At 35.2% G+C, this 20,933-nt stretch overlaps 2 protein-coding genes across 2 annotated transcripts; one reads left to right on the forward strand and one right to left on the reverse strand.

The window, feature by feature from the left end:
- Positions 1-930: 930 nt before the first annotated feature.
- Positions 931-8,884, forward strand: LOC128188723 (uncharacterized). Its single transcript, XM_052859946.1, has 6 exons — positions 931-1,174; positions 1,873-2,134; positions 3,808-3,998; positions 5,038-5,124; positions 5,678-5,791; positions 8,769-8,884. Exons 1-6 carry the CDS (start codon positions 960-962, stop codon positions 8,872-8,874), a joined length of 975 nt encoding a protein of 324 aa, XP_052715906.1. The 5' UTR covers positions 931-959; the 3' UTR covers positions 8,875-8,884.
- Positions 8,885-9,084: 200 nt separating this feature from the next.
- LOC128188722 (phosphoenolpyruvate carboxykinase [GTP]-like) lies at positions 9,085-19,779 on the reverse strand. Its single transcript, XM_052859945.1, has 13 exons — positions 19,628-19,779; positions 17,216-17,368; positions 15,578-15,699; positions 15,269-15,453; positions 14,862-15,065; positions 14,472-14,659; positions 14,209-14,338; positions 13,783-13,994; positions 13,322-13,502; positions 12,070-12,165; positions 10,676-10,779; positions 10,192-10,357; positions 9,085-9,808 (listed from the first exon to the last, which is right to left on the reverse strand). Exons 2-13 carry the CDS (start codon positions 17,342-17,344, stop codon positions 9,621-9,623), a joined length of 1,905 nt encoding a protein of 634 aa, XP_052715905.1. The 5' UTR covers positions 17,345-17,368; positions 19,628-19,779; the 3' UTR covers positions 9,085-9,620.
- Positions 19,780-20,933: the final 1,154 nt, after the last annotated feature.

Raw genomic sequence — 20,933 nt, forward strand, 5'->3', positions numbered from 1 at the left:
TGAACCAATATTAATTATATACTAACAACAGAGAATACGTATATTTTAATGTATTCAATTAAGTTTACGGTTGCATTTATATTGCTTCACAGTTATCCATAGCAAACAATAGCCCATATATTGAAGTCATTAAGAATACAAAATGAATAGAAAAATAAATGATAAAACAAAAAATAGAATTATTGTGTAGTTTTACAGATTAAAGACAGTGTGATTTAGTCTGTCTATAATAAAATCGCTAATTTAAAAGACGTTAAAATTCAACGCGGCGGGGTAATATACACGTGTATGTCAATTACTATAATAATACAGCACCCTTGGAAAAGCGCGATGCATTGAATGAACAAGAGAGTGGTATACTAAACATACCACCCACTTAACTGTCCGGAACTCATACACAGAGTTGACAGTGTCATTGTTTGATTTATTTTATTTTCTTTATATGTTGTTAGTGCTGGGTCAGATTTAAATGTATCATGGTGAGTATATACAGATCTTCCTCAATGTCTCGACTCCATTGAGTAACATGGGCGAGTAGATCGAATATAAAATATTAAAAAATAATTTTGAATTCATATACAAAATTTAAAGTTTTGAATCTAAATATATAAACAATAATACATCAATATACAAAAATTACACTTTTTTAAGAGAAACCTTTGAGCCTTTATTCGACAATTAAATGAATTTAAGGATTAAAGATTATAACACATGATGTACAATATAATGCGTGATCTAAAACAATTCTTGCAAACAAACAAAAATTGAAAAAAATAATTCGGTAAGATTTTATCGATGGATTTTACCTTGCTCTTCTTACAATCGTTATCAATTATGACGTCATAATGGACTTGTGAGATACAATTGTGACGTCATAATTGGCAGTTCTTATCATGACGTAAAAACTTTACGTCATAATAGTCTTTCGTTTCCCAGTCGTCGAAGTAGATGGAGGCAGGATGAACATAACGACGTACCAGCAGTGTTATACCCCCTCCTCCTCCCCTCGAGGCCCGACCCGCTACCTACAGTTCCCCTCCATTGTCAACAGAGAGACCCTCCAACAGCCTCCCAGGCAGTTCCCTGTAGAACCGGTCGGACCAAAGAGGAACCTCGAGCTTGATCCCAATGGACCCGTTCTAGGTCTTGGTTCTAAAGCTATTAATACTCAGCGGTATGGCAGGAATAATTTTTAGTCCAATGTTAAGTATCTCTAAAATTTTAAATGCCTGAACTTTTTGATCCGGATGTGAAGGAAAGAAAAACAAATTTTAAAATCTTACCAATACTAAATATATTGTATAACATCGTGAATATTTTACGATTGAAATTCATTTTTTTTTTTCAAATTAAAACACCCGACCGTAAAAGGTAACAATACAGCAAATCGTTAAGAATTAAGGACATTTCAGTTTATTGGATCTATACTACAAGAATTAAGTACCGGTATATTTAATGAAATGTTACTTTTAAATATTGCCTACACAGTTAACCAGTTTTTACGCTGACTTAAAGCAATATGAGCTGTACTTTTTAGAATTTTATTTTCATGCAAAAACCTGCTTCTATGATAAGTCTGCATGAAGCTTCATTTTGTTTATGATAAATAAGATTTGAAAAAATCATTAATTTTGGTCAGAAGAAAGATTCCTCTTCAAAGGAATATATAGCAGATCAATTTTTGTACAGGACGACAATAATTCAATTGTGCTTCAATTAAGGCTTCTTTACGGCTTTTCCAAAAATATGGGCAACAGAACTTTAAAACCATAGTATTTTTGTCATTTTAGTAGAAAATAACATTTTCGTAAAAAAAAAATTCAGGAAAAAATTGCAACTCATATTGCTTTGAAATGATACATTACGATACAGGTTTCTGGAGCCTAAGGCTATCACTGCCAGCCCTGTCCCCAGTCAGATCACGTCGTGCTCCCTGCCGAAGCCGCCGGCGCGGGACCGGAAGTATGCGCGACAGGCCCGCGCGAAGGCCCCGGGGAGGCCCCGGTCCGCCAGTGTGTACCAGACCAAGTTCGGCAGCATGGATTCGAACTTGATCAACAAGTTGGTCCACCAGGTCAGATGGACGCCCACTTCTCGCGCAGCCGCTGAGGAAGTGTGTCTGAAGTTCCCCCAAGTATGTCAGAGAATTCATTCGAACCATATGTACTATAAATGTATCGTACCGACCTTGACCAAATGAAGTGAAAACACTTCAGGTTTAGGTCGAACAAACCTTCATTACAGTCCATTGATCTGTTAATATTCCATTATTTTGCTTCAAATATACCTATCACATTTTTACTTTGCATAGTGGTTTGTCACACGATCGAATTATCCCCCCTTTAAATGATCAGGGCCGCTGTTTGCCTTAAAAATAGCAAATAACAATGTTTTGACAAACAAGGGAAATTAATCAACTTATACAGATTACAAAAGGGTTTACTAACACACTCAATTACTAAAGTATCACGAAATTGCAATTGTTTTAATATCATATTTCAAGCATGCATATTTCTCACATCGTTTGCAACAAATTATAATTTCTGTTCTAATATGATTGTTTCACAGACAATGTTTCTAAACTTTCTTCAGATAGATAATTATATACAATCTAAAAATATCTATTAACATTAGATCAGGATTATCCGTAATACTAGTAATGCTGAAACATTCTTAAATTTCACAAATGTCTCAGAGGTTTTGCGTTTCGTAAATTTTGTATTGACTTGCGGTTGTCAAGTTTGCCATGATGAAAATTGTGTATTTGTGTAATATAGGTATTTTTGTCCTGCATCACAAAACAAGTTTAAGGTCAGAAAAAATATACAAAACATTGAGACATCTATTGTAACTCCAAACCAGTCAAACTTACAGGTATATGCATTCATGCACAATTTATGAAGTAACGACAAAGTCAGGCTAAAAATTTCGCAACTTTTATATGTTCGAAATAAAATCCTTGAGAAAATTTAAAATATAGAAAATGTATGAATGTAATCGGCGAAGTCGTTGTAAAATTGTCGTATTTTCATCGTATTCTCCAGAATCACTGGGCCTTTTTTACTTAAACCTGACAAAAAGCATTTTGGGTTTAATGAGATTCAAGTTTTGTTTATGTGATGGGCCACGCTCTCTTTGAAGGGGAGATCATTTAGAATTAATGAAAAATTGTTGGCATTTTCAAGAAATCTTTTTCTCAAGATCAATTTGGCCAAAAAGACCGTATAACGTATCTTTTGTGTTGAGGTATCTTCATGAAGTTTATTCAAATCATGATCCCGGTGGGGGGGGGGGGGGTTAGGTGAGGCAACGATGAGGTTTAATGTTTACATAGGAATAAATAGTGGAAAATCTTTGAAAATCATCTAAAAATTCATTTGGTCAGAAAGGCTAGAACTTGTGTGGAATTATTCACAGATATTATAGATTCAGAATTGTTCAAATCATGATCCCTGGGTTAGAATGGGGTTTTAATAGAAGGGGGCAGAATCTTTTATATAAGATTAAACATGTATAGAAAAAAACTTCAATAAAAACTCCAACAGCAACAGCAACAGGGGCTCAATTTCTAAAAGATTTCGTCGAGAAAAATTTGAGAATCTTTTTAAGTTATATTCTGCTACCTTGTCTAGATATTTTGTATCTGGCATTCGAAAGCTAATTCGATCAGAGTTACATGTATGACCGTTGTTGCTCATGTGGGCGATGTGGCCCCTTGGCCTCTTGTGTAATGAGTTGTATGAAAATTACCAGTCATTTTTATCTCGATGTCGAAATCAGTAGTTATTCTGGGTGTTTGATTTTCAGATCGAGCCTCCCCCCACCACCCTGGAGATGAAGCCCGACCAGGTTCGCATGACGTGTCAGCGGTACGAGGCCACGCCCATGGAGTGGCAGAGGGCCGTGTTCTGGGACTTCATACAGACCCGGGGGAGCGTCCATGACGACGATCTGAGTGAGAAGACATACAGCCGCCCGGAAAAACTCCTCCTCAAAAGGTAACGTCGGGTAAATCCTCCTTACGATATAACGCCATTCATCTACTACAAAATGTAGCATGTAGGCACAGTGGACCTACAGTTGCCCGTTAAAAACTAAGGTCACGCCAGGCATATAATGATATATCTTTTTCTTAGTTGTTTTCTACGTAGAACTTTTTCTTATTTTTGATTTATGGACAGGTTCATTTAAACCTGAATTTGTCCCATAATTGTTTGCTTATATTGTTAAGTTTTAAAAAATCTTACATTGTTCATACAAAAAAGAATGTCAGTGATAAGTTCCAAGACACCTGCAGTAAAGATGTCGCTTCAGACGAACATATTTAATGTAATTGTTTACTTTCGAATCAAAACTACGATATGATCTAAGCTAGAAATATTAATTCGATCTGCAATAGGAGTAATGACTGTGTATACAAATGGATGAATGGGGAAACTCTCACGTCAATCAAACAAGATTGATGGAATGTATACTCTACATTACACAGACATTATCACACAAAGTAAACTCAGTGTCGATTTTATCGAATCCAAATTGAATGCATTATTTAGAATGGGGTCCACGGGAAGTGTCCAAATTTTAGCGAGAACCTTGGGTAGGTAGTATTAGCATACACAGTGTATTTGGACAAAATACACCGTGTGTTCACGCTGGTCCTCTTTCAGGTCGGTGGTTTGAGGTTTTTAATATGCTTTGAATTGGAAATTTCGTCGAATCTCTCTTGAGAAAAAATATTTTGAATATGTCAATATTTTGAATATTTCAAAAACTACGACGATTAATCATGATTGTCAGTTCTAAATTTATACACTAGTAACTTATAAACTTATAAAAACGATGGACTTTTTATATAGATTAATTATTGTATTTTTTTACACTGGGTATTCTAGGTCAAGGTCAAGCTTTTTTAGGTGAAGGTCAACCAAAATCTTGATATTGCCAGCCAGCCATGGTAGCTGCTACAGCAGTGGGTATTATTACACCAAAATACATTGTTTTTACCTTCATTGAAATGGTTTTAATGATGATTTTCAGGCAGTCTAAAAGAATGGCAGAGCACCCCCGAAGCAACGCCACGTTAATCCGAAAACTTGTAAGAGAAGACCAGCTGTCCAATGTATTGTAAGTAGGATGAGCTGAGTTGGCAGACCTTATGTAGGGTCAGACTGGAATATCGACATAGAAGTGTGAATTAAATGCATGTGATATAAGCTTGGCAATAATAACCAAGTCCTTTGTTAAGGGAGACCATTGTTCGCGATTGTTATATAATGCGCCCGATATCGACGATTAAATAGGTTTAAAGGCTCTACATATAAATTTATTTTAAAATGTTCCACTGTACATGTAGTATGAATTACAGAATGGAGGACGACAACCCTAGGTAACTATTGAGCACAGCACGCGATGTCTGTAAGCTCAGCACGCGATGTCTGTAAACTTTCTGTAACATGTGCAACGTTACTCTTGATCTGCTCATCTGTCTTATTGCGAAGAAATGTGTCTAATGCTAACTGTGTAAACGAATACTTTTTTTTCAATTCTTCTAATTACTATCTTGTTTTCTAGTAATTGCTTAATCCTACCAAACAAATAAATAACTTTCAATTACGACAAAATAATTTTGCAATTTGAGTTCTATTTGAATTAAATTTCATATCAACCTATGTACCAGTGTCCGACAATGCCCGGGGTACTCGGGATTCGTACCACGGACCCCCACAGAAAGCGAGCTCACCAAACGTCCCCAGCACTCCTACATGGTCAGCACGATGAAGGCCAACTACAGGTAAGGCGGGTCATTGGTCCGCTGTCTGCTTGTACTATTCTAATTTTCTGCCCAGGTATGTCGGTTTGTATGTCGTGAATGGTTTCTGTCTATGACAATTCCTTTACCTACATGTAGGTAATCGTAAAAACAGTCTGTAACATTATGGTCCCTTTATCAAGATACATTGTATGTTGGTCTGCTATACCGCAATGTTGTTTGTATTTGTACCATTCTGATTCTCTTACCGAGGTACGTCGTTTTGCTATGTCGTAAATGGGTTCTGTCTACTAGTATGTCGTTTTAATTCCCTTCTTAGATATGTTTGATCTGCTATAATTTGTATATGGTTTCTACATGTATGTATATACTATTTTGATTCCCTTACCAAAGTGTATCGGTCTGCTATGTCGTAAATGGATTGTCTATACCATTCTGATGGCCTTACTTTGGTATGATGCCGTTTTAATATTTTTGAGGTATTTTCTGATATCAAATATTAAAAATATTTGATATCAATAATTCGAATTATTGATATCAGAAAATAAGTCTTGATATCATATAATAATTGTTGATAACAAAAATTCAATTTTGTGATATCAGAAAATTATTTTTTGATATCATAAATTCGATTTCTTGATATATCAAAAAATGATTTTCTGATATCACAAAATAGATTTGTTGATATCAAAAATTAAAGTTGATTTTTTTTATATCAAAAATTCGATTTCTTGATATATCAAAAAATGATTTTCTGATATCACAAAATAGATTTGTTGATATCAAAAATTAAAGTTGATTTTTTTATATCAAAAATTGAATTCTTGAGATCAGGAAATCATTTTTGATATCAAAAATCGAAATCTTGATATCAGAAAATCATTTTTTGATATAAAAAAATCCTTTGTATTTTCTGATATCACAAAATAGATTTGTTGATATCAGAAATAAGACCTTCATAAAATTACTATCAACTTAAGGGAGGGGTCTTCTCATTATCAAACATACTTCTTATATGATAAGAAATTAATGGAATTTTGACACAGTCAAACAGATCATATTAACAAATGATTTTATCAGTTTAATCAAATTTGACCTTTTTGTTTTTGCATAAAGGTCAGGTCAATAGTGACCTTTTTCCTCAACTTAAAGGATGATAAAAATAAATGTAGCTCTTTGCAGTTATGTAGACATTTGTTTAAGATTTGAAGATTCTATTTTTTAATGAAATGATAGAATTTCAGAATGTCTATCAGCTTATACATGTACTACTAAATTGGAATAAATATTTATACTAAAATGATTTTGCTTAGCCCGCATTTCCTCTAATTTTCTTAAATTTTGAAGAAATTATGATTATTTTTTTTTATGCTTCCAATATTAAAATATTTCTGATTTTTACCTATTATAAAGACTTTATATAAAAATATAAACTGACAGAAAAGCTAATATTTTGACCATTTAATAAGAGAGAAAAAATGATTTTAGTGATTTTTTTCACACAAATCCATGTATAGAATGGCGCTTTAAAAAGCTTATAGATATGGAATTTGATAGGCAAATCATATTTTAAAGAAATATTCTGAAACCCAAATATCATATCATATTAGTTCACATTAGTAAAAAAATATTAATGTTATTGTTTATAAAATGCTAAAACAGACTCCTAAATCTGGAGCATTACTGAATTGCTAAACATGTGATATTTTCCTACGCCAATATTATTCCGCAAAAAATATAGCCCTTGGTAGATTCTAAACATTGATTACTTTTTCTATGCCAAGTTGTATGATAGTAAAAACAGAAAGAAATATATACTATTTTAGTTTCCTTTTATCTTGATTTAATGAACAATTAATCAAATTTACGTTTGACAAGTCGAAAACCAGAAAAGACTCCTTCCTTAATGAATGCTCCCTGTGATGCAACTAGCTTGTTCTACAGTAAAATTTACCCCAAAGTAATAAAACACGTAATCATTATATCATAGGGTGAATATTATCGCAGAAAAAGCGCTTGTGTCGCTGCCATAACAATTGGTGTCATTAATACTCATATACCAATACTTATTTTGTAAGGTTTATTAAATGGATCAAATGTAATGAGTCAGCAGATAACCAATATAATGTGTATGGAGCATTGTTTCAATTTAATCAATAAGCATCTATGTAACATCATATGCTGAATGTTTTTTTGTCTGCCTCCCCCCCCCCCCCCCCCCCCCCCCCCCCCATTTAAAGGAGGATTGAGGTTGTAATACTATTTTACATAATAAAACTCTTTATTGTTTATTATGATGCAGATTCAAGGTGAGGCCAGGATGTGAATTAAGACTTTTTAAAAATAACGAAATGAAGCTGATATTTAATATCAGAAACTAAAGTTCAAGCAAACTAATAGCCCATAACCTTTTGGTTGTCTACTTTGCACAGAACAAGTTTTCATTTAAAGGGCTAGGTCACGATTTTGGTCAAATTTTATTTTTCTTCTTTTATTGGCAATGCATTTATGATAAACCGAAATTTTAAGAGTCAGACGTAGAGTTATAAAAAAGATACAGAGCTTACAATTCTTTGTTTACGTAAAGAAGGCTGCAGATGTTATGTTTTTGTTTTTGTATGATTTTTTCTATCTGTTAATTCATTTTGAACATAAATGAATAGTTCCTAGAATTTGTCACAGTCATTTTAGGTCTAAAGCTGGAATCTTATTACAATGTACAACATTCAAAATGTAAACAAAACATGACCTGAGCTCTAAAATTTTGGTTGACTATTAGAGATACCTTACTGAAACATTGAAATAATAAATTTTGACCAAAATTGTGACCATGCCCCTTTAAATTGTGAAAGTTAAATGCATCAAGTGATGTAGGCCACACCCTCTCAGAAAACCATCATGTTCAATGGGCCTTTAATCATGGGCCAACAAAACAGTACATCATTCAATTATCAAGTTATCAACAGTTATTGGAATCTCAACGTCTTTGCTTTTTCAGGGAACTGCCGGAGGCCGAGTACAGAAAGCAGACATTTGCCAGGAAAGGTCCCCTGTCTAAGACAGTGACCCTCACTTATCCCTTCAACCCCTACAACAAAGTCTAACCCCCACAACGAGACATCCCCATCCCAGGGGAATGTCTGCATAAATGCCCTCATCTTGACTCTCATCAGATTCATTATGCTCAGATTTATAGTCTTCCTGTATACATGTTTACCAAAAACTGTCAAATAAAAAAATTGGCTTTTATCAAAACATCTTTCTTGTCTTTCATTTCTCCCTCCCAATCGCTCAAAAAAATATTGTGAAACAGCTAAGGTTTCTATAATTTAATGAGAACAAATCACTACATCTTTTATTTGATAAATGATATTTTGTGGCAAAAGCATGCAACAGTTTTTAAAACCAACATTTTATGCATAAAGGTCCACAACAAACAAACATAAGACATCGAAACAACAAAATTATTCCTCATCTGCACCAAACTGCTACCTATAACAAATACACCTAAATAGGCGTAATGAAGAATGTATGATCTAAACGGATGTTAAAAGATATTGAATCAATAGAACTTGATATATGTTACCAATCTCAGTCAATAGTTGTGTCCAGAGACAAATTTAGCACACTATACAGACTATATTATGCAAATTATACAATCATTGTACAACAAAGTCTCCTATATCAGATGTCCGCGTAGTTCACTCTCAATATTTGAAAGACAACAAACATTCACAGTTAGATCGGCCGTTGACGTTATTAAATCTACAACAAGCAGTCAAGTTAAAGCTCCTAGCACGGTATACATTATATGTGTGTAGTCTCTATGACAGTCCCTGGGGTAACAGCCCTAAAGCTGCTCCTCTATGCGCTTCTCCTGGGCGTTGAGTTCGTCCCAGATGACCTGAGGAACGTCCGTGCCGACCTGGTCCTCCAGGAAGCGCTTGCTCTCACGCATGTCGTCCAGCCAGTAGTGCTTGGGCAGGCTGAACAGCTCGTCCCACTTAATGTCGCCCAGCCCGGTCAGGTCAATGCTGCCTGTCAATGACAAACACACTCACTGAGACTCAATGGTCACTTGGCAATACAAACACTCCCAGACTCAATGGTCACTCAGCAATACAAACACGCTCACTGAAACTCAACAGTCACTCAGCAATACAAACACTCCCAGACTCACCGAAATAGCGAGCAATATTGTATGAATATATATATAAGTCTCAAATGGCCCCCTAAAATGGGCATATTTAACATTAAAACAAGCCTGAAATTCTTTCAAAATATTTTATAATGGGGCCAAAACTAACTCTGACAAACATAATGTTCAGAATTCAAATTTTATTTTTACAAAACAGCTTCAAAAATTTAACTTGCACCTACTAGCTGGTAAAAACATTAGAAGGAAAAACCATGAGTCTGACCTTTTTTGGGGAGGTAACCAATTGGGGATTTCACAGCAATGGATTCATCTCCAGCACATCTCCTCAGGACCCAGTCCAACACCCGCACATTGTCTCCAAATCCAGGCCACAGGAATTTCCCATGCTCATCCACCCGGAACCAATTCACATGGAAGATCTTGGGCATCTAAAAACAGTCCACTTGAAATTATCACAGTTTACAATTCAAATAATTTATCCTTGATTACGAGTTCAGGGGCCAGACTTACTATTAGTTTGATTTCAAGGCCAGACTTTCCTTTATCATGTGTTCATGGGCCAGGCTTACCTTTATTATGAGTTCATGGGCCAGGCTTACCTTTATTATGAGTTCAGAGGCCAGACTTACCTTGATTATGAGTTGAGTGATCGGACTTAACTTTATAATTGGGTTCAGAGGCCAGACTTACTTTAATAATGGGTTAAGGGGACAGTCTCACTTTAATTATGATTTCATGAGCCTTACCTTTCTGTCTGGTTTCTCCATGTCAAGCCAGTGTTGTAGGTAATTTCCAAAATTGTATCCCATAAATGGCCTCATTGCCATTGGGTCATGCATGATTTTTTTTCCTGTGCAAAAAAAAAAAAGGAAATATATGACAAACCAATGGTTGGATGTCACAATTACCAGTAATGAAAATATGACTTGAATTTATATCTCATTTACTCATTTTTAATTAAAAAATAAAGTAAAAGTTTTCATGAATATTGCAGAATACCTTTGAGGTTGTTAACGTTGCAATAGTCTACTTATACAAGTGTATCACTAGGTACAAATTTAAATGACATACAGAAGACAGATACCGAATACCTTTGGGTCATGTTCCTTTGAATTTTTTTAAGGGCAATTTAATATATCTGTATGATGACTGTTCACATCTATCAATGTCTTTACTTATTGAGGATACCTGTAACAAGGCTGCTTACATCTAGGTATTAATACCTATACTTATGGTAGAGTACCTTTACTTCTGGTAGCATACCTTTACTTCTGGTAGCGTACCTTTACTTATGGTAGCGTACCTTTACTAATGGTAGCGTACCTTTACCTATGGTAGCATACCTTTACCTATGGTAGCATACCTGTACTTATGGTAGCGTACCTTTACCTATGGTAGCATACCTTTACCTATGGTAGCATACCTGTACTTATGGTAGCGTACCTTTACCCATGGTAGCGTACCTTTACCTATGGTAGGTACCTTTACTTATGGTAGCGTACCTATACTTATTGTAGCGTACCTTTACTTATGGTAGCGTAACTTTACTTATGGTTGCTTACCTTTACTTATGGTAGCGTACCTATACTTATGGTTGCGTACCTTTACTTATGGTAGCGTACCTATACTTATGGTAGTGTACCTTTACTTATGGTAGCACCTTTACTTATGGTAACGTACCTGTATGTTCTGTGGTAGAGTACCTTTACTTCTGGTAGCATACCTTTACTTCTGGTAGCGTACCTTTACTTATGGTAGCGTACCTTTACTAATGGTAGCGTACCTTTACCTATGGTAGCATACCTTTACCTATGGTAGCATACCTGTACTTATGGTAGCGTACCTTTACCTATGGTAGCATACCTTTACCTATGGTAGCATACCTGTACTTATGGTAGCGTACCTTTACCCATGGTAGCGTACCTTTACCTATGGTAGGTACCTTTACTTATGGTAGCGTACCTATACTTATTGTAGCGTACCTTTACTTATGGTAGCGTAACTTTACTTATGGTTGCTTACCTTTACTTATGGTAGCGTACCTATACTTATGGTTGCGTACCTTTACTTATGGTAGCGTACCTATACTTATGGTAGTGTACCTTTACTTATGGTAGCACCTTTACTTATGGTAACGTACCTGTATGTTCTGCGGCAGCAGTGGACTCAGATTTGACGCAGGCTCCAACCATGACGCCATGTTGCCAGCTGTAGGATTCAAACACCAGGGGTACACCTGGGGGAAATAACAAAATCTGTTTCATTAAACAATATTTAAAATATTAAACAATATTTACATTGTATCTTTGTCTAATAAAATGATATATTGTAGGGGCACGAGCTAGGTGTCCATAATTAAAGCTGCTTGGTCCGATTTTATATCAAATTTATTGCACGCTTTTAAACGATGGCTATGCTTAGTATATGTATAATAATAGCCATTGCAGTAGTTTTCCCAGTCAATCAAGCCAAATTTCAATAACGAAAAATACGTACAAAATTTGCTAACAAAACAAACGACAATAAAAGGTACCGCGTTATTTCGCCTCATGTTAAATTTCACCCCTGACGACGAGACGGGTATGGTTGTATTACGAATTTGACATCGCTTTAAATAAAGGTCGAAATGGTCAGACAAATGATCAGACAAATTCAAATAAACATATGTACGTTTTGTTCGCCCATATATATCTAAAGTCTGCTTTCTTTACAGTCGATGCATAGCATGGGAGTTGAATAACCCCAATCATTCGGGTGACGAAACCATGCGGTTTCCTTTTCTAAACATTCCCGTGATGCATTTTGGTTTGTTTTTTCGTTTGCCCAAAGAGAAATTATTTTTATTTACTTTGAATATTTCTAACTTTGAAAGGAGATGGATTCTGCTGGTGTAAATAGGAGAAAGTCCATAACTTTCTAAGATAAATGATTTGTAAGAACAAAATTTTGATACTGTAATTACGAAAAAATCGGACCAAGCAGCTTTAAGAGAAATGGAAATCACGTAAATATGTTGATATTTTAAGATTAAATCGTACAATTGCAAAAATAATATATAAGTAATAAGGAATCATTCTATGAATAATATGAAATGATAAGTTTGGATGGTGCGTGGTCAAATAAATCATAAAGGCCTTTGGGCGTTAATGGATTTGACCGAGCCCCGACAAAAAATATCACCTTATAATACACATGTACTCAATGAATGATTCCTTATTCCCTAATTGAAGGTGGCAAATAGTTATTTAGAAATCAATTAATTTAAAAGAAAATGTTGACACAAAATTGAGGGTTTACTATGCACATATCTATGATCTAACACTTGAGATACCTATTGATATCCTATATTCTATAGAACCAACAATTTGTGTTTCTGATGAGTTGACACTGACCTGTGGGACGTCGTCCCCCAAAGATGAGAGCGCTGACTGGCACTCCCTCGGGGTCCTCCCACTTTGGGTGGATGATGGGGCACTGGGACGCCGGGCAGGTGAAGCGGGAGTTGGGGTGGGCAGCATTGCCCGGCATTCCTATCTTCCATGGCTGTCCCAGCCAGTTAGTGATGGCAATGTTCTGGAAAAGGAAATCACAAACTCTGGTTTATATTTACAACTTGTGAAAGAAATATAAATGTATTAGCAAAGTGTAAAATGGCATAATGCCTTGTTTAAACAAGGAAATTTCCCGACAAGATATGTGAGGAAGTAATATTGGTATAAATTTTTGCCAGATTACTAACTTGTTTATCCTTTCTTACAAAAACTTAGCTATATCCTGTGATCAATAGTTGTGCATACCATTATTGGTATTTAGTATTTGTATTTACTGTACAGTTTATACAAAAAGTACTGACCTTATCAATCTCATCCTCCATTCCCTCCCAAAAGAACCCGCCATCTGCTGTTTCGGCCACATTTGTGAAGATGGAGTTCTTCTGAAATGACAGCATGGCATTGGGGTTAGTTTTCATGTTGGTGCCTGGAGCCACTCCAAAGAAGCCGTTCTCGGGGTTGATGGCTCTAAGGACACCCTTATCGTCAAATCGAAGCCAGGCAATGTCATCCCCTAAAAGACATATGTCATCAGATATTAAAACATCAGCTTTTACAATGAATAAAGCATAATTTTGCTGACATTAGATCTTAAGGTAAGGCTATATCTTGTACATTAAATAACACAATTCAGTCAGTATCTTCTGAAATTAGCACACACACTTTATTCACAAACCTTATAAGGTAGGAAAACAAAGCCTTTGCTCATTTTGATGTTGTGCACTTACCGACAACTCGAACTTTGTACCCTGGGATGGTTGGCTGGATCATGGCAAGATTGGTCTTCCCACAGGCACTCGGGAAAGCTGCACAAACAAATTTCTCTTCTCCTGTTTTCTCATTGGTCAATCCCATAATCTGAACAAAATAGATATCCATCAAAATCTAATTTTCATCACAAAAAACCCTTATCTGCTAGGCCTATATGAAGCAAGTTCACAAGATTTTGCTTGTTTTACAGTAAGGAGATGGACAATGAAGTCCTACTCACCAACATGTGCTCGGCGAGCCATCCCTCATCCCTGGCAATGACACTGGCAATTCTCAGAGCAAAGCACTTCTTCCCCAGCAATGAGTTACCTCCGTAACCACTACCAAAGGACACAATCTCACGGCGGGCCGGAAAATGACCGATCATGATCTTGTCCGGGTTACATGGCCAGTGGTTGACGACCTTTCCTGAAATCAGTGAATGAAATCAATGGAATTAACAGTCAATAAACTCCTGTTTTAGAGATCACAATGACATTATGAATCCTACACACTTAACTACAAACAGTTTTGTGAATTTAAAAAAATGGTAGAATGAACATTAAAATTTGTCAAGATACTTAAAAACTCTTTGCAAATGAAGCCATGTGCTGATCTGGGAATAACTTACTCTGCACTGGTCTGGGACAGCCCATGGAATGCACACATCTCACAAAGTCATTGTCTCCCAGAACCTCCCAGATATCTGCTGACACTCTGGTCATTATTCTCATACAGAGCAGGACATAGTTGGAATCTGTCAGCTGGACCCCTATCTTACTCAGGGGACCCCCGATGGGCCCCATACTGAAGGGTATCACATACATAGTCCTACCTGTAACAGTCACACAAACATTCATCTAGCTATCAAAATTATTTTTTCTCCTGCAAAAAAAAATAATTTTTTATGTTTTCAACATGCAATTTAAAAAAAAAATGCTCTTAACATTAAAGCAATTATTAACATGAAGGAAATTCTAAACAACTGCTCCTTAACTTTCATGCATAAAGAAGTGAGTTATTGTATAGACAACACACCTGCCATGCAGCCATCAAAATCACCATTCACCTCCTCCTCCAATTCCTTGGTGTGTTTCCATTGTCCCAGAATTCCCCTCACTCCCTGTCGCACATGGGGGACTGTTTCATATTTATCATCAGTTGCAATCCACGTTTTTGATTCCACCCGAGCAACATCAGCTGGGTCAGTACGGCACAAGTAGCTATAAATTATAGTGTCAAGCTTTTGTAGTTGGTTATTTTATGGAAGGCATCTTGCGCTATTACCTTGCGTGTTATGAGAATAACAAGAGATATCTATAGTATGTAGATAATTAAAATGTTTACCAGTTTTCGTATTTCTTTAGTTTTGTCAGGACCCCCCTCTCTATCAGCTTGTGAGTGACCTCCTCAGCTTCAGCATGAGACCCATCACAGATATACAGAGCGCGTGGCTTACACGTGTACACCTGTGATTATAAAGAGAAGTTATTTAACAACAATACTGTGTACTGGTAATAAATCTATCAACTTATAAAAGTATGACCACTATTAGGAGTAATGGTAAATGGCTTTTAATATGGTACATCAAAGGTTATACGATTTGTTTTTCTTGAACATTTTTGATGATTGATAAATAACCTAACATCTCTTTCTGTTGAGAAATAAGGCCAAAAAAAAAAATATGTGTGTTTCCGATTTCATCAGATTTTAAAATAGGGTAGGTAGGTCGGAATTTTTTTTTTTTTTTTTTTTAATGTGCTTTTCAGTTTTTCTCTTTCCTAGCATATGATTTTTCTATACATTAATAAAATGTATTTTACAGGTGGAGCAATTGTGAATAGTGACAACTAGCTGTTACAGAATTAAAGCTTTCTTAATTAATTTGGAATGTATACGAAGATTTTATTTTCATGTAAACAGAAAATATAAATATGACAGCCACTATAGATTAACCGAGTATAATGCTCATTACCACAAATATATTATATAGTAGTTATTAGTTCTATTTTCCTGGTCAACTGACATAATAGTAGGCATTAATTTCGTAACTGTAGGTGTTGAATTCAGAAACAGAGGAAATTCTGGTTGATCAGACGAGAGCCTTAGAATTAAATCTTTTCAATAATTTTTTTTAAAAAATGAATACGTCATTAATGGTTTAAGACTAATTTTTAAAATTTCATTTGCAACTGAAATGCAGCATTTTAAAATCATATCTATAATGTGAATGATTGTTAGGCCTAATCAAAGACTTACGATGTCTGCAGTCTCCACACCCAGAAATATAAAAAAAAACTTTGCCTCTGCTTTTTTCATGTACATCTTTATATTAATTTTGAACACATCAATGCCTTTAAAAACTATTTATTGCATTGATAATTTAGCTAAAATAACCAAGCATAACTTTCATCCATGCTGTCAATCTGCACTTAGAAATCTTTAAAACGCTTTGATAAGTGGTGTTTTCTATTGAATTGTTACAAGCGTTTTTTAAACTCTGATTTGTAAAGACTCTATTGTTTAAACCAATTACGATTCATAATCTGGATTTGGAATAAAAAGTGTTAGGGTCGGCGCATAAAAAATAGGGTCGGTCGGGAAACCGGAAACACACATATTTTTTTTTTGGCCTAATATGCGAAACTTATTACCGGTATTTGTGTTATAAGAAATAATCACTCAAGCTAAAGTTAGCATCTCATCTTCTGTTGTGCATGATCATTTACTGCTATGTTTAAAAGATAAATACATTTTGACATTTATTTTGAAGACAAAGAGAGGCTTTTGTACCAATCTATTTTATATAACCTAAAGGTTAGTACAGTAACCAGATGATCAGGCCTGACTCTTCCCGCTGTTTGTCACAGCTTCTACACAGAACAATGACTCCTGTCATAATGAAAGCTGCTAATTAATCAACATCTCCAGTTGCTGAGACAATACTAAAATTTTTTAATGCTACCATAAAGTCTGCACACATACCCATTTTGCCAAGAACTTCTGCACTTTCTTGGGCAGCATGTGGAAATCGCCTTTGACGATCGGGACATGACCCAGCTTTTGTATCACAATCTCGTGAATTTCCATGAACTCTGGTGCGTCGTCCTCCATCTTTTGACCAAACAATTACTCAACCTGTTGATGGGCAAGCGCCTGTTTTTATCATGTACATGTATGAATATCACTAGATAAACTGTTAATTTACCATCTGTCCATCTGTCAACTGCCTTGTACAACATTTAGCTCATTTGTATTCAGGCTAGTTTTATAAAATGTTACATGATATTTCAGTCTAATTTTTATAAAACTTTACATGATATTCCAACAGCAGGTTACATGAATCAAAACATTAATGATAAAAGATAACAAAGATTAAAATAAGTTTTATTGTGCCTAAAATGTATACAGTAATCCTTTATTTGATCATCCTATGTACTGTATTTCCCTTTTTATAAATTCAACAGGAACTTATTAACTTGTAAGTTTATATTTTCCTCCTGTTAATTGTTCCCTTTACACAGTCTACACAGATATCCAATTGTTTAAGAGTTCATAGGTAAGGAAATTATGCACTTAAGGAGGCCGACTTTAGTTTGCATTGCGCATGTTTTTGCGCATTCTAATATAATACAGTTGATTTATACTTCTTATGAATTTTTTACGATATCATTTATAAAATTGAACACAATAAACAAAATACAGATAAAAATATTTACATTTTTAAAGGAAATTTTTGTTTTTAACGCGATTTTTACGTTGTGCGGTAGGGGAGCATTGCCATTTTGCGCTTTTATGACGTTATGATAAAATGAAGCTTTGTAGGAGTACGTTATAAGAAATAACATAAAAGAAAAAGCTAAAATTGTACGCTGTTGAAATCTTATATACAGAATGATGCTATCCTCGAGGACATTTCCCTCATTTTTGGAATGAATCCATTATACCAATCATCATTTATGATGATCCAAATATATAGCAAAATTTGGTGCATTTTAATATTTTGAGATGGCCCCCACTAAAAACCAGACGGTAGAATTTTGTGTTTTTTACATATATGGTAGGAAATGATATTACTAATCATATATAACAATTTGAGAAAAAAAGCTATTGTAGTATTTTTTAAAAACTGCTTTGATGTGCGGAAAATACAGTTTCTTATATATTCCTATAGTAAATGTACCTCTATTTTGAGATGGTCCCTAAAAAGAACCAGATGATCGATTTTCATGAACCTTCGCAAATAAACTAGAGTTGGTTTAAATTACATATGGTTAGAAAATAAAGAGTTATGCTATTGTAGTTTTTCCGCAAAAAAACCCAAATCGGCCTCCTTAAGCTCGGACCATCTCATATTTTGACCTCTGACAGAATGACCTCTCTACTGATTACACAGCCTTATCATGTCAGGATAAAATGGGGTGGATAGAAAACATGAAGTTATTTAATATATTAACCAGTCATTTTTTACAGGTGAAAACTAAATGTCTGCAGATCACATCTAAATGAACACACTTCAGCACGACTTCTCTAACTACTCTGCAAATTAACACAAAAACCCAATTCTGGGTATTCCCAAAACACACTTCACAGAGAGAAGCTAGGAACAAGAATACTGATGTTAAATTTTAATCTTTTCTTTTCCCACAGCTGATACCTCTTATCAGAACAAGTTTGAAGTAATTTCCCCATTCTCTTTGTGTGATACAGCAGGAAAGTGCTTCCCCAATAGTCATTACCTAGATTCTCACTAATTTTGCAAACAAACCGGCACATATATATCTGATCTAAAGATGTGCTTACCTGTATTGCCTGGCAAATAAATGAGTAGTAATACAGCTAGTGCACAGTAGACATGGGATCTTTAAATGCAGTAAGCCTACATGTTTACATGTTAAATCACACATCACCCCACCCACCTTACCAAACCCATGTCAGATCCGTGGGACATGTTGATGTTATTTTCATAAGAAATATTCTTATCTTTACCCCTTTAAAAGCCCGGGCTATCAGTTATAACCTGGGAACAATGCACATTAATTATGAGACGCAGTTGCTCCGTCCTTGAACTGAAAACACACCGCCGGTACCGTGTATACCGGTCTGGACATCAAGCCAACTCCCCGATAGACAGGTGAAACTGTCACGTATACCCCCGCCACTGCATAAACATAATCCATTAAACATAGTTCTATGTATCATATAATGTGCAAAATGCAGCCATAATGAAATAGTGTAGACTAAAGCTGCATGTGCATCAACAAAATCAAGTGTCACGTACAGTCATTTACTTAAAAATATTTAGTTTTTCGGGATTCAATTGACAATCCTATCTTAAGACAGTTCTTGCGTAACAATGTACACTGATTGGCATAAAAATCACAACATGTCACTTACCCAAAAAAGAAGAAAAAGATACAGACGACCCAAAGCAGTGTTGCTCAGTCAGCAGAAAGCGGAAAACGACAAATAGCGTCTCTCGGATATTACTGGATTTTTCTTTCGAAGGTCCTAGAAAGCGAGGGTTTACGAAAAATAATAGGGATTGTAAACAAGGACGTGCAAGGTTATATTAATCACTCGATGTACAGGAGAAGTGCGTAGTAAGAAATTCCAAACATGTATTTTTGTGTTGTTTATTTTTATGCACGGAAAAAATGTTTTAGGGCAGTCTGTAAGAAATTAAATACAGTAGATCATGGATAAGAGACATACATATATAACAATTTATCCGAGTAGATGAACAATTCTATCATGTCTATTATGACATGCAGAAGGATTTTAGAGTAGAAAAGGATTTACAAAGAGAACAAAATGTTATTACCTAAGAAGTAATTAATTAATTAGTGAAGACAGTCAGAGACATTTAAGTGTCTCCGGTGAAGATTGCATTAAGGTCTACATGGGGACAAGCAAAATTTGAAAATGAAAAAAAAAAAGAATATCGATATATGTCTGGTATGAATTTTGTTTTCAATACTTTTTCTATTCCTAATAGATAAATAATTTAATATTCTTATTACTTTTTTCCGACACAAGTCACACGATCAAAAAGTAACTAAATAAATGGATATTTTCCAACGGTTACATCGATCTACCATATTATGGCACGCCAAATTCACAAAAATGAGCTAAACATAGCTTCACAGTCAGTAAACTAGGTTTAACGGTTGTAAACTATAGTTTACGGAGAGAAAACTATGTAGTTAACGACGATAACCATATCGACGCTAAGTACGGACTTGCCTTTTTCAGTGCTGCATGTCATATCATTAATGATGATCATATATGTGTAGCGAAGGCACTTGTCAGGCACGTAGCATTGTTTTTGATAGCGGGAACCAGACTTGTCCTAAATAAAAATCAGTGGGGGGGGGGGGGGGGGGGGGCGCATAGTACATAAACATCTATTATATATATTAAGTCAATTTTTCTAAATTTCCCTTATATTTTTATAATGTTTTCCCAAAACTACGCACGTGTCCGTCACTTTTCCTTTGAATGCAGTTTACGGAAGGTGCACTCTACTGCAAGTCCACGTTCCGAGTTACACGAATAAGTACATAAGGATAAACTTTGTTGCAAGAACAAGTGCATGTAGTTGATAGTTACCAACAAACATATCATTTTCATTAATTTGTGAGATTTTCCTCATTATATCATAAATTGATAAAGAAGTGCGTGTATATATCATAATGCATAC

The sequence above is a fragment of the Crassostrea angulata genome, chromosome 6 (genome assembly GCF_025612915.1).
Source record: "Crassostrea angulata isolate pt1a10 chromosome 6, ASM2561291v2, whole genome shotgun sequence".
NCBI lineage: Eukaryota > Metazoa > Mollusca > Bivalvia > Ostreida > Ostreidae > Magallana > Magallana angulata.